Source organism: Hyla sarda, chromosome 1, assembly GCF_029499605.1.
Source record: "Hyla sarda isolate aHylSar1 chromosome 1, aHylSar1.hap1, whole genome shotgun sequence".
In the NCBI taxonomy this organism is placed as follows: Eukaryota; Metazoa; Chordata; class Amphibia; order Anura; family Hylidae; genus Hyla; species Hyla sarda.
In genome coordinates, this window is record NC_079189.1 from 150,116,401 (window position 1) to 150,134,087 (window position 17,687).

The 17,687-nt window shown below is 43.3% G+C and overlaps 1 protein-coding gene across 2 annotated transcripts in view; it reads right to left on the reverse strand.

Moving 5' to 3' along the window:
• Positions 1-369: 369 nt before the first annotated feature.
• SMAD1 (SMAD family member 1) overlaps positions 370-17,687 on the reverse strand; it is a 53,951-nt gene continuing 36,633 nt past the window's right edge. For both annotated transcript variants that reach the window (XM_056562861.1, XM_056562862.1), the window contains exons 3-7: positions 12,484-12,738; positions 11,817-11,933; positions 6,561-6,782; positions 6,107-6,363; positions 370-1,721 (exon numbers count right to left, since the gene is read on the reverse strand). In XM_056562861.1, the coding sequence (XP_056418836.1) occupies positions 1,578-1,721; positions 6,107-6,363; positions 6,561-6,782; positions 11,817-11,933; positions 12,484-12,738 (995 nt within the window). In that variant the 3' untranslated portion in view covers positions 370-1,577. The remainder of the gene's footprint in view (positions 1,722-6,106; positions 6,364-6,560; positions 6,783-11,816; positions 11,934-12,483; positions 12,739-17,687) is intronic.

Here is a 17,687-nt window from a genome sequence, read left to right on the forward strand (position 1 = left end):
ATTCCCAGACCCTCCTCTTACCTAGCACTAAGACCTCAGGTGTTTGCATGTACTTCCTCTCAGACCTTTTAATGGATCCAATAGCAGTTTTCATACCTCAAACTGTTTACAGGTTCTCCCAGTTTTGTTTTTTTTATGATATACTTGTTTTGCAATAACTTACCTTCTCTTCCAACCAAACAAGGATACATGTGGAATTCTGCTGGTTTCCTATTTCCAGAGAACAGTGCATTGTAAGAGCTAAGATGCATAGTTACATCGTGAGAGAGCTGTAAAAAGGCACCAACATCACAGCACTGATTTATATAAACAACGTACAACAAGCTAAGACCATGAATCTAAAACAAGGAGCACATACCACACAAGCTATACAGGTAAGCAATAATGACCATTTATTTAAACTTCTAGTAGACAACTTCTACTAGATTTGGAATAAAAGTACTTTCGGAAAGTACTACAGCTTAACTGTGAATACAAAAGAAAAACAAAAATAGTACAAAAACGTAACATCATAAAAAAAGGGAAAAGAATAAGTCTGCAAGTGAGTAAACCTTGGATATTAAAATCCAATCCAATTTGAACGCTCAGCAAAAGTGTGTTTGTTCAGGCTGTCCGGCACTAGAGGAGGTGCAATATTTAAGATTTTTCCATGTCTTTTAGAAAACAATGCTTTCCCCTATATACTAGCAGTCAAAGCCAAGATCTATGACATAGCAGTAGTGTTACGATAAAGGAGAGAGATCATCTTCAACATCGCAAGTCCCCTCCGGCAGACAGTGAAGCGCAATAGCTAGTAGATTATTAAAAAGGTGCAGAGAACCAAGGCTGGTACTGCAAAGAGGAAGAACAGTTACACTCCATTCATTTAGCTGCTAATACCCATCGTTGCTGAGAGGTACACAGTCCACTGTAAAAGTAAAAAAAAAAAAATTGACTTGTGCAGTACATATCCAGCTGATAAAAAAGCCATCAAAGCACTGCTCACATTTTAATACATCCTAGTGAACCTTCTCAAACCGTCAAAGCAAAGAAAAATTCATCTAGTCCACCCTAACTATTCTTTACTTTTAGCAAGAAGAAGGGAAAATAGGTTTTATATAAAACACTGTACAAACAGTAAGGAACATCTAATATTCTGATGGCAGTATGGCCAGTACACAAATTAAGTAGTGCCACAAGTTTTTCATGTAAAGTTACTGGGAAATGGAACCGAATGGCATTTTCACTTTAATATCCCTGCTAAGTCTAAAACACAGCCAGTAGGAAGTTTGCTTTAGTTAATACTTTACACAGCATGGTTTTAAATTACACCGCTATACTGTGAACTCTAAATCCAATTTTGGAGGGAAAAAAAAAAAAGTTAGCTGCTGAGAAGATTTAGCCACATAGTAGGAACCCTCTCTTCCCCTTTCATGTTAAGAGTTGGTCACAAACATCAAGTATTTGAGGCTCCCAAAGTGACAAAAAAACAAAAACAAAAAAAAAAAAAACCCAGTCCTTTCTTTTGCCAGTATGTGTGTCTAACATCCTTCAAGTACATGCACGGCTCCATATCATCCAGAAATGTCCAGTTCTAATTAGGAGACTGAGGAAATAGGATTATGGGGGGAGCCCATCTGAGTAAGTACTTTATCCAACCACTGAAGTGGACCATGCAGGTGAATCTCAATCCAGCAGGGGGTGCTGGTAACGTCCTGGCGATGATACTCTGCACCCCAGCCCTGGAGGAGGGAAAAAAAACACAAAAAAAAAAAACATAATACATTAAAACTGCATGCAGTCACAGCTGAACAGAACTTTTGTTCTGATATGCAGAAAGTACTGGCCACTGTGGTGACGTGCTTCGACCAGTGACTGGCTATGCAGGTACTTTCTATGTTTAAACAAAAGCATTTTTTTATTGGAGCACGTACATTTTATTTAATTTATCTATTTTTGTCTGGGCAAATCCCTTATTCCCTTTGAGTTCAAGACATACTAGGATATCTGACCAAACTGTTTGGTCTTTTCCAAAGCAACCAGTCAAAGCTCCACTTTTATTTTACCAGAGCTCATTAGAATTTGAACGCTGAGCGGTAATTGGTTGCTGTGGGAACACCAGACAGTTTGGGTTTTTGATCGATTAGTAAAATGTGGTTTGTCTGTAAGGATAAGTTCCCACTACGGAATTTGCAAGCTGCATTCAGATTTGAAATGCCAATGCAGCAGGCTCCCATTGCTATCAATGGGATACCGCTGGAGAGTGCACATTATGCTGCTGAAGATCCACTGCCAAAGGACTGATCTTGCTCATTCTTTCAGTGGAATACAGCGCTGACTGATCCAGCTGGCCATGGCTGCCCTCGGAATCTCCAGTAAAACATTCCTCAGTCTGAACCCAGCTAGTTGTTACTTACATGAATATGACGAGCATTTAGGTTTCTGTTATTTTCATCCAACATATGTCCCAAAAATTATGATAAATAGGAGGTACAGGGAAAGTCTGGGGGCTCTGGGTGTTGAAACCCTTGTATTAAAAAGGGGTTCTCCAGTGGAAAAATGTATTTATTTTTTAACCCCTTAACGACGCAGGACATATATTTACATTGCGTCGGTCCCGGCACTCATCAACAGCCGGGACCCGCGGCTAATACCACACATCGCCGATCGCAGCAATGTGCGGTATTAACCCTTTAGAAGCGGCGGTCAAAGCTGACCGCCGCTTCTAAAGTGAAACCATCCCGGCTAGTCAGTCAGTCGGGCTGTTCGGGACCGCTGCAGTGAAATCGCGGCATCCCGAACAGCTTACAGGACACCGGGAGGGCCCTTACCTGCCTCCTCAGTGTCCAATCAACGAATGACTGCTCCATGCCCGAGATCCAGGCAGGAACAGTCAAGCGCCGATAATGCTGATCACAGGAGTGTTAATACACGCCAGTGATCAGCATAGGAGATCAGTGTGTGCAGTGTTATAGGTCCCTATGGAAGCTATAACACTGCAAAAAAAAAAGTAAAAAAAAAAAAAAAGTGTTAATAAAGGTCATTTAACCCCTTCCCTAATAAAAGTTTGAATCACCCCCCTTTTCCCATAAAAAAAAAAGAAAACCGTGTAAATAAAAAAAATACAAATTTACATATGTGGTATCGCCGCGTGCATAAATGTCCGAACTATAAAAATAGATATCATTAATTAAACCGCGCGGTCAATGGCGTACGCGCAAAAAAATTCCAAAGTCCAAAGAAGCGTATGGTCACTTTTTATACCATTAAAAAAAATTAATAAAAAGTGATCAAAAAGCCCGAACAAAACAAAAATCATACCGATAAAAAACTTCATATCATGGCGCAAAAAATGAGCCCTCATACCGCCCTGTACGTGGAAAAATAAAAGTTATAGGGATCAGAAGATTACATTTTTAAACGTATAAATTTTCCTGCATGTAGTTATGATTTTTTCCAGAAGTATGACAAAATCAAACCTATATAAGTAGGGTATCATTTTAACCGTATGGACCTACAGAACGATAAGGTGTCATTTTTACCGAAATATGCACTGCATAGAAACGGAAGCCCCCAAAAGTTACAAAATGGGTTTTTTTCTTCGATTTTGTCACACAATGATTTTTCTGTTTCGCCATGAATTTTTGGGTAAAATGACTGATGTCACTGCAAAGTAGAATTGGTGGCGGAAAAAATAAGCCATAATATGGATTTTTAGGTGGAAAATTGAAAGGGTTATGATTTTTAAAAGGTAAGGAGGAAAAAACGAAAGTGCAAAAACGGAAAAACCCTGAGTCCTTAAGGGGTTAAATCAACTGATGCCAGAAAGTTAGAGATTTGTAAATGACTTCTATTTAAAAAATCCAGTACTTAGTCTGTGGTCAAAAAGAAAAGAACTTCCTCTGTAGTATACAGCAGCTGACACCTCTGTCCGTGTCAGGAGCTGTCCAGAGCAGGAGAAAATCCCCATCGCAAACCTATCCTACTCTGGACAGTTCCTGACATGGACAGAGGTGTCAGCAGAGAACACTGTGGTCAAACAAAAGAAATTCAAAAAGATAAGAACTTCCTGTGGAGCATACAGCAGCTGATAAGTACTAGAATAATTAAGATTTTTGAATAGAAGTAATTTACAAGTCTGTATAACTTTCTGGCACAAGTCAATATTAAAGAAATTATTTTCCACCGGAGTACCCTCTTAAAAGGACATCTGCAGAAAAAGACAACTTATCCACAGAATAGGGGATAAGTGTCTGATCGCGGGGCTTCCCAGCGGTCGGACCCCCTGCAATCAAACACTTATCCCATATCCTGTGGATAGGGGAGAAGTTGTCTTTTCTGCAGATGTCCTTTAAGCAGATATGAGTGCTGCAGCACTCCAAACTCTTAAAAGCAACTTTATCCAAATTTCATCCAAAACCATAAACAACAAGGGGTTAAACCAGTTGGAGACAGCGAGAGTTATTTACTAAATGTGTTCCATATTTCGTGCATCAGATTTTGCGCCCAAAAAATCCAATAAACTCTCCACTTTTCTCAGAAACACTGCTAGGGAAGTGGTGTGTCCTGACAAACTGTACCAGAAAAAAAGCTCCCCTTGGGTGTCTCTGAGATATAGATAAATATATACACATACACATATACATATACATATACATATACATATACATATACATATACATATACATATATATATATATATATATATATATATACACACACATATACACACACACAATTTCCTTGGGGAAATTACTGTATTTTTCGTCCTATAGGACGCACCGGCGTATAAGACGCACCCTATTTTTAGGTGCAAAATCTAAAAAATTAAAGATTTTGACCCCAATAGTGGTCTTCAACCTGCGGACCTCCAGATGTTGCAAAACTACAACTCCCAGTATGCCCGGACAGCCGTTGGCTGTCCGGGCATGCTGGGAGTTGTAGTTTTGCAACATCTGGAGGTCCGCAGATTGAAGACCACTGCATAGGAGGTAATACTCACGTGTCCCCGCCGCTCCGAACCCGTCACCGCTGCCCTGGATGTCGCTCCATCGGTGTCCCCGTCGCCCCGGAACGTCTCTGCTGCCGGCCGGGTATCCTCGCTCTCCGTCGCCGTCATCACGTCGTTACGCACACCGACGCACGTACGCGACGACGAGGAAGGAGAGCGCCGGCCATACAGGGGATCCCTGAACGGAGAAGACACCAAGGAGGCAGGTAAGGTCCCTCCCGGTGTCCTGTAAGCACTAACCCGGCTATTCAGTCGGGCTGTTCAGGACCGCCTCTGTGAAATCACGGCGGTCCCGAACAGCCCGACTGAACAGCCGGGTTAGTGTCACTTTCCCTTCAGACGCAGCGGTCAGCTTTGATCGCCGCGTCTGAAGGGTTAATACAGGGCATCACCGCGATCGGTGATGTCCTGTATTAGCCGCGGGTCCCGGCCGTTAATGGCCGCAGGGACCGCCGCGATAGGGGTGTATTCGCCGTATAAGACGCACCGACTTTTTCCCCCCAGTTTTGGGGAAGAAAAAGTGCGTCTTATACGGCGAAAAATACGGTAATCCTTTTAGTCAGGGTTATCCCTGAGGGGATTCATTTCCCCAAGGAAATTTGTTGTATATATCCTGACAAACTGTGTGACCACACCAAAAGTGGCATGTCCCTGACATATTTACTAAGGTTTTCACATCAAGGCTACAGTCCATTCGTAGCGCTAATGCTACATATTTCACGCTGGGCAGAGGCAAATACACTGCATATTCTGCACCGAGCATGCACACAGGACTAGCCGGCAAGACTGACATGTGGCCCCGTGCCCAAACCTCACTAAGCACACAGGGGGGATGCCGCCAGCTAGACCTGTGTGCATGCTCAGTGCAGTATACGCAGTGTATTTTCCGCTGCACAGCATGAAACACATAGCGTTAGTGCTTTGTGGGACCATAGGCAAAATGTGGTGAATTTGAAGGAGCAGTTGTAAAAGGCAAAAAAAAAAACAACTAAAAAACAAACACCACCCACCAACAACCAACCATAACCACAAAACGAAAACTAATACACTCCACTCTTCGTAAATCAACCACAGTATGGTCAAAACGCAAACTGCACTATGTTAATGATACATTACCTTTACAAAACTCATCCGGATAGTGCACATCTTTGTTAGTTCATAGACGGTCTCAAAACCATGGTTCACTGACTGAGCCAAAAGCTGAGCAAACTCCTGGTTGTTGAATATCTTAAGGCTGCAACCACTTGGTATCTTACAGACTGTGGTTGGGTGAAAACCATGGTGATAGTTACAATTCCGGCTCTGGACAAAAATGCTGCTATCACTTAAACACTCTGCGTACACTTCACCTCCAACGTAATACAAGTGAACACCTATAAAAGAATTTAAAAAAATTATATATTTTTTTTCTCATCTATCCAACAAACTATCTACTATATCTGGAACTGCCATAAAAATGTAAATAAAGTACTGATAGCAATGCATAAATTGGTCAATAACACATAGCAATAAAGGGCCATCATAATAAATATATATTTTTTTTATATTATAGGCACTAGATCAAACATACCTTTCCCAATATGCCTCCTAGTGTTCTCAATAGTGGAGTTACGGTTAACATTGGACAAAAGCCCAAGACAAAATCTGTTCCTGTTATTTGACGGATCGGTGAAACCATCCACCAACACACTTGTGGAGGAGGCATGAAAAGCCTCGCCAACTCGATTGTTCAGCTCATAATAGACAATAGAACACCAGTGTTTTGGCTCCTCATAAGCAACGGCTTGAACATCTGCAAGACAGACATTTTATAATTACATGGCATAGGCACAAACTAAATCCACACACAAGGTGTGTATGTAACCATATGTGCAAAACTTTGTGAGAAGTCCTAAGAAGGAGGGAGATGGGTGTCATTTCACAGGCTGCTTCATATGCCCTTAAAGAGAGTGTCAGGAGATTTATTTGCAGCTCCAAAGCACAGGCAGCACAATGGGGGAGATTTTTATTTTATTTTTAAACCTGTGTATGGGAAGAGTGGTGCAGTTGCTCATCGCAACCAGATTGCTTCTTTCATTAAGAAATTTTTTTTTTTTTGAAAGAAGCAATCCGATTGGTTGCTATTGGCAACTGCACCCCCCCCCACCCCCCTTACAATATCCCAACAGGCTTCTTTGTTGCTGGCAAATATACAAAAGGATAAATACAAAACAATGGGCGGCATGTAATGTTTAATATGCAAGGCAATGGAGCTCTAGGTAAACACAAGCAGTTACACTGTCAATCCAAAGCACAGTTACCTCCTAAAGCAGTGTTTCCCATCCAGAGTGCCTTCAGCTGTTGCCTTTCACAAATTACCTCAGTCGTCACAGGGGCTACAAAGCCCTTTAAAGGGGTACTCCAAAGGGGTACTCCAAAGGATAGGGGATAAGATGTCAGATCGCCGCGGTCCCGCTGTGGCACCGCGCTCTCATTACTGCACAGAGCGAGATCGCTCAACACGTAATGACGGGCAATACAGGGGCCGGAGCATCATTATGTCACGGCTCCGCCCCTTGTGACGTCACTGCCCGCCCCTGTCAATACAAGTCTATGGGAAGGGGGCGTGGCGGTCATCACGCCCCCTTCCCATAGACTTGCATTAAGGGGACGGGCCGTGATGTCACAAGGGGCGGAGCCATGACGTCACGCTGCTCCGTCCCCTGCATCGCCTGTCATTACGCACAGAGCAAACTCTCTCTGCGCAGTAATGATAGCGTGGTGCCGCAGCGGAGATCCCGGGACTCCCCAGCAGCGGGACCGCGGCGATCTGACATCTTATCCCCTATCCTTTGGATAGGGGATAAGATGTCTGGGGGCAGAGTACCCCTTTAACTCCCAGCACTTTCACTCCACAGATCACTGCTATCTCATTCTAATGATTGGTAGGGGTCTCACTACTACTTTTTCGCAAAAAGAGAAGACAGCTGATCATTTCCTTTAAATGGCATATTCAATAGTTGCAGCTGCAACAGCTGTCCCCACTGCAGCCAATGAAATCCATGATGATAGTGTGTGTCTCCAGTGAACCTCCCCCAGCAGGCATAATTAATATGTGCCTTATTAGAAGAAAAGGGTTACTTAACTTTCACACATCAAGATACCAGTAACCATCAAGGCTACAGCTTTCTCAAAGTTTGTAAGAAACGCTGCCAGCTGGCAATTCTTCTGGGATGAATCATCTCTCTCTCACAGATTTCTCACACAACTTCCTTACGTTTGCTATAAGTCATGCAGAGCAGGTGCGATGTGTCTCTGTTCCCAGCAAAGGCCAACAATGGAAATCACCCAATTCTACTGACAGGATGCAGCTTGTTAAACTAAATCTCTCAGGACCAACAAATGTCTGGCAGTATAGGCTGATCAACAGGCAAACAGATTCCATAGAACTGGTCCATAAGGGGACAAAATGAACAATAGCCAGGTCCAATCCTAATTTAGAACCAAGGATCGACCGATTATCGGTTTGGCCGATAATCACAATTTTGGGCATTATCAGTATCAGCAATTACCTAGCCAATAATGCCCTCCCCCCGGGCAATGCAACCGCCCCCCCCCAAGTCGCACCCCCCACCGCACCGCCCCATTGCCTCCCCCATCCCCGGTTTTACAATTACCTGTTCCCGGGGTCCGCGCTACTTCTGGATCCTGCTGCGTCCTGCGTTACGCTGTGCGCAATGACGAGTGACGTGACGTCACCGTCAGTGCGCACAGTGACAGCTCAGGAGGACGCCACCGGAGCCAGATGTAGAGTGGACCCCGGGAACAGGTAATTATAAAACCGGGGATGGGGGAGGCAATGGGGCGGTGCGGTGGGGCGGTAGGGGGCGCGGAACAGTGCGGCGGTGGGGGGAGCGGAGCGGCAGTAGGACTCAGGACCCCCGGACAGGCAGGGGGAGAGAAGCGGGTGGCGGCGGTGGTCTATGGCACCGCAAAAGCCACTGCAGCTCATCGATTTAAAGCGCCCGCTTTAAAGCAATGATCTGCAGCGGTGTCACGGGGGGATAAATAGCCGATAACTTATACCGGAATATCGGTATAAATTATCGGCTATCGGCCCGAACCTGCACAGATTATTGGTATCAGCCCTAAAAAAACGATATTGGTCGATCCCTATTTAGAACCCAACAGACATAAAAATAAAGCATAGAAGAAAAAAGACGAAAGGCAACTCCCCGCAATGTGAAGAAACTTTATTCACTTCATGTGCAGATAAAAACCGCAAGGCATCAGGCTGCTGTTCGCACGGACGCCAGTGTGCTCTGCCGGGTAACAATTGTTTTGCGTGTCCCCGATGCCTCGTGGTTTTTATCTGCACATGAAGCGAATAAAGTTTCTTCACATTGCAGTGAGTTGCCGTTCGTTTTTTTTCTTCTATGCTGGACTGTTATACTATACTTCTGTAAAGAGAACCACCGAAGAAGACATTTAGTTCCCCATCAAGCAGCTTGTCAGAATAGCATACCCCCTTATACAGATAGTGCCAGACAGCTTTTTCTACTGTGTGTTAGACATACAAATACAGTGGTCCCTGAACATACGATGGTAATCCGTTCCAAATGGACCATCGTTTGTTGAAACCATCGTATGTTGAGGGATCCGTGCAATGTAAAGTATAGGACAGTGGTCTCCAACCTGCGGACCTCCATATGTTGCAAAACTACAACTCCCAGCATGGCCGGACAGGCATGCTGGGAGTTGTAGTTTTGCAACATCTGGAGGTCTGCAGGTTGTAGACCACTGGTAGAGGAAGTTGTATTCACCTGTCCGCGCCGATCCGGACCGTCACCGCTGCCCTGGATGTCGCCCTTCATCGCTGTCGCCGCATCCCCGACGCTCCGGTAAGGCCTCTGCTTCCCCGGCATCTTCGCTCTCCGTCGCCGCCATCTCATCGTTATGCACGCCGCTCCTATTGGATGACTGGACGGCGTACGCAGCGACGTAATGACGACAATGGAGAGTGCAGACGATGCAGAGGATCCCGAAGAGGACGCGCCGGAGCCCCGAGGACAGGTAAGTGATCGTCAGCGGACCACACGGGGCACCATAAACGGCTATCCGGCGGTGGCTGAAGTAGTCTGCGCTGCCGGATAGCCGTTTATGCCTCTGAGAGGCCATCGTATGTTGAAATGATCGTATGTCGGGGCGTCACTGTACTCAAACCACATTGGCCTCAAAATCAAGACTTTTACTTCCTGTATTGTATTTTACTTGTATAAAGTTTAAGTCTGAACAGAACCTTGTTTATACCACTCCCATCCCCCCCCCCCCCCCCCCCACGTTAAAGAGTCTAGTCCAGGTTTCAGTAAACAAAGAAGAAAAAGCGTTGGGACTGGAAAAGCAGGAGAGGGTTGTAAAAGGATGCTGCAATCTGGTGTAGACCTAATAAAGGTGCAGTACACTTTAGGCACTCCGTGCTTAACCAGTATCGCCACTTCAGCATATCCATAATGAAGACCTATTTCAGTACTTTACCAGATAACAAAAGCAACAGTTAGCTTCTGATATAACATGTTTTCAGGCCTCTCACTACTAAAGAATCAGCTATGAAATTCTGTGACTGATCTGTCAAATGCAAAGAATTGCCATGGTAATAAAAAAAGTCACCATAAATTTGCATTTTACTATTAGAGAGCAGTTGCCCTGTGTGAACAAGATCTTTCAGTTCACACAAACATCACAACAGTCTTAAGTAGTGAGTTCTGTGCCCTCTACAGGGCCAGTGATCTACAACAACTCGTGACTATGAAATGCAGCATCCAGCATAATAATATATATATATATAAAAAAGGGAAGTAGGAACCAAAAGAAACTGTTCCCACGGGAAATGGCCAAGAAAAAAAAATTTAAAACATTAAAAACTGCAAAACTAGTCCTAAGTCTTAAAAGTCTTAAGGTTAAAGCTGATGCAGTGTATTTAAAGGGTTATTGCCATTTAACAATTCGCATATCAACAGGATATATTCTGCTTCAGGACACAGAGTTCCCCAAAACCAGGGCCTCCCAACAGACACCATACTTGTAGAGGCAGCTGCATACAAGTGGAGACTAAAGAGGTGGTGGCATTTTGGAAACAGCCGAGCTTGCTGTGTTACAGTTTCCACAATAGAAATGGGAGTAAATGGGAGTTCTGGGAAAAAAGCAGAATGCAGCAAGTATAACCGCTTCTGTAATTTCAGCCACCTCTGTTCAGTCACCACCCGGATGCAGCAACTACGACATCCATGTACTGGTGCAGGTCCTTCCAGGGGGACCACTTATGGCATATCCTGGGGAAAAAGGCAATTAGAATCGAAGACAGAAATAATCTTTTATCCTGCTAGGAGGGAAAGGTGGAACAAAATATATTTTGAAACACACACACACACACACACACACACACACGTTTCTTCATTGAATGGCAGCAGATTTATCTGATTGACATGTACAATGAGAGCCAACAAGTGCAGCACAGGACACAAGAAGTTGTTCATAGCTGCAGCTTTTTCAGCAAACAAGCATCCCATTTCTTTTGGGAAAAGGAGGGACAGAATGATATTTTAGCTACTTTATTCCCTAAGCTGTTGTATAAACAAGGAAATGGTTGATATAGCAATTACTCCAACAAGTGGATCGCTCGCAGTGTGTTTTATCAACAGATCTAGTGTTTTCCTGTTTAAACAATACTTAACCAATGACAAGCTGCAGCTTTTTTTAGGCCAATTAAAACATGTGCTGTCCAAGACTCTGTAAGCACATTAACTGTTCATTAGGTACACAAACAAAAAAACTTTAACACTCTGCTTACCTGCTCGATTTATCTCTTGAGGGATAGGAGGCACCATCATGTTTGTGTCCATTGGCTGAGAGTTCTCCTGGGTCATCTGATCCTCTGGGGGCATGTAAGCTGGAGGAGGGGTGTCCGCTAAGAGAAAAAGAAAAAAAAAAAAAGTTGAAAACCTTTAAGTCAAGCCTTATTGTTGCTAATACATTTCCAGATGGGACTAGGTGGTAAAGAGGAAGAGTGGTGCACAGCAACCAGATTGCGCCTATGAAAAAATGGAAGAAGCAATCTGATTGGTTGCTATGAGCAACTGGACCACTCTTCCTCTACTCAGGTTGTGATAAGTCTCCCCCACTGTGTCTAGTCATTTTATGAAAATAGGAGGATGTTGATGCCCACATTTAAAAAACACATCCTTTCCTGGCTTCTACAATAAAAACAAAGTGTCTGGAAAATAAAACCTACAATGCCCAGATACTACCTGGAATTAATAGCCCAGAGTTCTTCAGAGCACCGCTTAGTAACCAGAGCACTTTGTTATTGCACAACACATTTTACTCTGACATTCACTCCTCACAAAAAGGTTTGTTACCAAACATTTCAGAATCGGCATAGTCACAAGTGAAATGATAATACTGAACCATAAAAATAAAATATATACAGGAGCATTTAATGCATATAAAGCATTTACCGGGGATCTGAAAAGGACTTCCAGGATCAGAACTTGCCGGAGAGTGAGGGTAAGTACTGCTGCTGCCAGGAGAGTTTGGATAGCTGCTGTTGGGCGAATGCGGAAATGGATGGCTGTTTGGCTGTTGGAAAGAATCTGGAAACGTGGCATTGTGCGGCATGTGTGGCTCAGTGGGCTCCATCGTGCGAAACTGAGCAAGGAGACTATGTTGCGGGTTGTACTCACTGTGTCTTGGAACAAGAACTGGAGGAAGAACTAAGAAAAAAGAAGAAAAATATAAAAATGTATATCCACACACACATATATATAAAAACACATACCACAAACAGATCTTCAGTTGCAATACATAAACACCCACTAATCGTTTTTAATGTCATTGGTGAATATGGTGAAAAGAACAGCATTCGTTTTTTTGGGGGGGAAATCTTCCAAACAATTCAGATTGCTCTTCACAAAACAAGCTTTCAAGTGTGAATCATGGAAACCAGTAACATTGCATATGCATGCTCCAATACAAAACCAAAGCGGAATACCCTGTAGGTCTCAGTGGCCAATATATATTTAACCCCTTAAGGACCAAGCCCATTTTGCATTTTAGTTTTTTCCTCCGCTCCTAAAATCCATAACTCCTTTATATTTCCATCTACAGACCCATATAAGGTCTTGTTTTTTGCGCGACCAATTGTGCTGTGTAATGAAACCTCATTTTACCATAAAATGTACGGTGAACTAATAAAAAAAAAAAATTTTTGGGGGGGGGGGGGGGGGGGGAGGAAATTTAAATGAAAACGACAATTTTGCACATTTTGGAGGGTTTTGTTTTCACACTTATCGGTAAAAATGACGTGTTCTTTATTCTGTGGGTCAATTCGATTAAAATTAGAGATCGACCGATATCAATTTTTAAGGGCAGATACCAATAATCTGTGGAGGTTAGGGCAGATAACTTATACCGATATTCCGGTATAAGTTATCGGCTATTTATTGCCACCCCTCCCCCGTGACACCGCTGCAGATTGATTTAAAGCGGGCGCTTTAAATGAATGAACTGCAGCGGCTTTTGCAGTACCATAGGCCGCCACCACCCGCTTCTCTCCCCCTGCCTGTCCGCCACCCCTCACCGCCGCACACCCGCCTCCCCCATCCCCGGTTTTATAATTACCTGTTCCCGGGGTGCACGCTACATCTGGCTTCGGAGGCGTCCTCCTGAGCTGTCACTGTGCGCACCGACAGTGACGTCGCGTTGAGGACGTCACTCGTCATTGCACAGCGTAACACAGGACGCAGCAGGAGCCAGAAGTAGCGTGGACACCGGCCCCCGGGAACAGGCAATTATAAAACCGGGGATGGGGGAGGCAGTGGGGCCGAGGCGGTGCATTATCGGCAAGGTAATTGCCAATAACGCCCAAAATCGTGACTATTAGAGATGAGCGAACTTACAGTAAATTTGATTCGTCACGAACATTCCTAGGAAAGAGTCTCCTAGGACTGTATCCACCTTTTCCAGCCCACCGGAGCACCTGAAAGCTGAACTAATTTATGCAGGAAAAGTCATCAACTGCCGAGCCGAGAAGTTCGTGACGAATCAAATTTACTGTAAGTTCGCTCACCTCTAGTGACTATCGGCCAAACCGATAATCGGTCGATCCCTAATTAAAATGATATCCATGGCTAGATTTTTATATTTTTGTACTGCTTATAAAAAAAAAAAAAAAAAAAAAAATCTAAAAAACTTTTTATACATAATCAGTAATTGAAATCGCCTTATTTTGACCACCTATAACTTTTTCATTTTTCCGTATATAGGGAGGTATGAAGGCTCATTTCTTGCGACTTCATCTGTACTTTTTAATCGATAATACATTTGCATATAAAACTTTTAGATAATTTTTTTTGGAGGCCTGTCTATAGGCAGAGTATGGTATTGCAGCTTTCCTAATGCAAGACCACCTTTTCATTCAATGTTTATAATACATTCACTACATCTTCTATATCAAATGTTCTAATTAAAGAAATGTGAGCTCAAGCTAGAATCATAACTTTTATAAACAAATGTGTCAGTAAAAATAGTAATTTTTTTAAGCAAAACTTGCTAGAATAGGCAAGCACAAAAACGTGTGTCCATAAAAAAAATTATGGGCAGAATGGAGTTGGAATAGTCTGCACTAGACTACTCCTTTAACAGAGTTCAGCATGAAGTGCAGTCCTATAGCCTACAAAGCCTGGTTTTAACAAATGGGGGGTATTTATAACTGGATTTCCCTTTTTTTAGGCATTAAAAGTGGCACATTGCACAAATAATTTAGACTTTCAGGAAAATTTTATTTTAGTGTGGCATGATAGCTTTTTGCAGTGGTCCGTGTTTTAACAACTGCAACCTAAAATTGTTGCACAATATCACACCAGTCCAGAAAACTGTTGCCAACATCTAATGGCTCGGTCACATCAACGTCTGTCCCTGTTCATTTATGCCTGTCCTCAAATCCGTTCAAGCCTTTTTTCACACGGCTTGCAAAGGACTGTAAAAAAAATGCCTATTGACATCAATGGGATTCCTTTACAGCCGTTTGCAAAAGGCTTGAACGGATTTGAGAACGGGCATAAATTAACAGAGACAGACGTTAATGTGAACGAGCCCTTAGCTAATTTGCCATTTAAAGGGGCACTCCCATGGAATGTTTATTTTTTTATCCACTGGTGCCAGAAAGTTAGACAGGTTTGTAAATTACTTCAATTAAAAAATCTTAATCCTTCCGATGCTTTTTAGGGGCTGTAGACTTAAGTGCTTTTCTTTTTAGGATTTCTCTTCTATCTAGAGCACAGTGCTCTCTGCTGACCTCTGCTGTCCATTTTAGGAACTGTCCAAAGCAGAAGAAAATCTCCACAGCAAACATTAGCTGCTCTGGACAGTTCCTAAAGTGGACAGAGGCGTCAGCAGAGAGCACTGTGGTTGTGATAAGAGAAATCCAAAAAAGAAAAAGCATTTCTTCTGTAGTATACAGCCCCCAAAAGTATTGGAAGGATTAAGATTTTTAATAGAAGAAATTTATAAATCTGTTTAACATTCTGGCACCAGTTGATTTAAAAAAAATAAATAAATAAAATTTCCATGGGAGTACCCCTTTAACGACGCAGGACGTAAATGTACATCCTGGTGATGTGGTACTTAACGCACCAGGATGTACATTTACGTCCTGAGCATAACAGCGGGCATCGGAGCGATGCCTGCATCATAGCGATGCCGGCATCATGCGCGGCAGGTCCCGTCTGTAGATCCCAGCCAGGGACCCGCCGGTAATGGCGGACAACAGCGATCCCGCGGATGTCCGCCATTAACCCCTCAGATGCAGTGATCAATACAGATCACGGCATCTGCAGCATCGTGGTCACTTAACAGGATGATCGGATCGCCCGCGGCGATCCGATCATCCTGCACGGCAGACGGAGGTCCCCTCACCTGCCTCCACTGTCTTCCGGGAGTCTTCTGCTCTGATCTGCCTTCCCACAGACTAGAGCAGAAGATGACTGATAACCCTGATCAGTGCTATACATAGCACTGAACAGGATTAGCAATCGAATGGTTGCTATAAATAGTCCCCTAAGGGGACTATAAGAGTGTAAAAATAAAAAAATATAAAATTGAAAACGCCCCTCCCTCAAAAACGCAAGTTGTCCCATTTTCCCTATTTTACCCCCCAAAAAGTGTAAAAAAAAAAATAAAATAAAAAAAATTTACACACATATTTGTTAACGCCGCATGCGTAAATATCCGAACCATTAAAATAAAATGTAAATGATCCCGTACGGTGAACGGCGTGAACGTAAAAAAAAAAAAAGAAAAAAATCCAAAATAGCTGCTTTTTTTTAAATAAAATTTCATTCCCCAAAAAATTTAAAATGTAATAAAAGTTTTGTATAAGCAAATATGGTATTAATAAAAAGTACAGATCACGGCGCAAAAAATGAGCCCTCATACCACCGCTTATACGGAAAAATGAAAAAGTTATAGGTCTGCAAAATAGGGGATTTAAAACATACTAACTTTGTTAAAAAGTTTGCGATTTTTTTTTTTTTTTAAGCGCAACAGTAATAGAAAAGTGTATAATCACGGGTATCATTTTAATCGTATTGACCCAGAGAATAAAGAACACATCATTTTTACCATAAATTGTACGGCGTGAAAACAAAACCTTCCAAAATTTGCAAAATTGCGTTTTTTTTTTATTTCCCCACGCAAATAGTATTTTTTTGGTTGCGCCATAGATTTTATGGTAAAGTGAGTGATGGCATTACAACGGACAACTGGTCGCACAAAAAACAAGCCCTCATACTAGTCTGTGGATGAAAATATCAAAAAGAGTTATGATTTTTTGAAGGGGAGGAGGAAAAAATGAAAACGTAAAAATAAAATTGTCTTCGTCCTTAAGGGGTTAAGAAGAACATTCATCTCATGAAATGTGGGAAAGTACATGACATAAGAATAAGCAAACGGGTAAAAAACTTCATTTACACAATGGTAAAAATTTCAGCTCTCCAAAACTTCTATGAGCTCCACGTGTAACATACAAAACTTAGTAAAAAAGCAGCAAATACACATTAAAACCCTGTCCTATCGCGGCGGTCCCTGCAGCCATCAACGGCCGGGACCCAAGGCTAATACAGGAAATCACCGATCGCGGTGATGCCCTGTATTAACCCTTCAGACGCGGCGATCAAAGCTGACCGCCATGTCTTAAGTGAAAGTGACACTAACCCGGCTGCTCAGTCGGGCTGTTCGGGACCGTCGCGGTGAAAGCGCGGCGTCCTGAACAGCTTATAGGACACCGGGAGGGACCTTACCTGCTCAGTGCCGAGATCCCATGCATGGCCGGCGCTCTCCATAGTCATCACGTTGTTGCGCACGCTGTCCAGTCATCCAATAGGAGCTGCGTGCGTAGCGACGTGATGGCGGCGACGGAGAGTGAGGATACAGGGCAGCAGAGACGTTACGGAGCGACGGCGACCGAGATGGAGTGCGACATCCAGGGCAGTGGTGATGGGTCTGGAGCGGTGGGGACACACGAGTTACCTCCTATACCAATGGTCTTCAACCTGCGGACCTCCAGATGTTGCAAAACTACAACTCCTGGCATGCTTGGACACGGCTGTCCGGGCATGCTGGGAGTTGCAATTTTGCAAAATCTGGGAGGTCTGCAGGTTGAAGA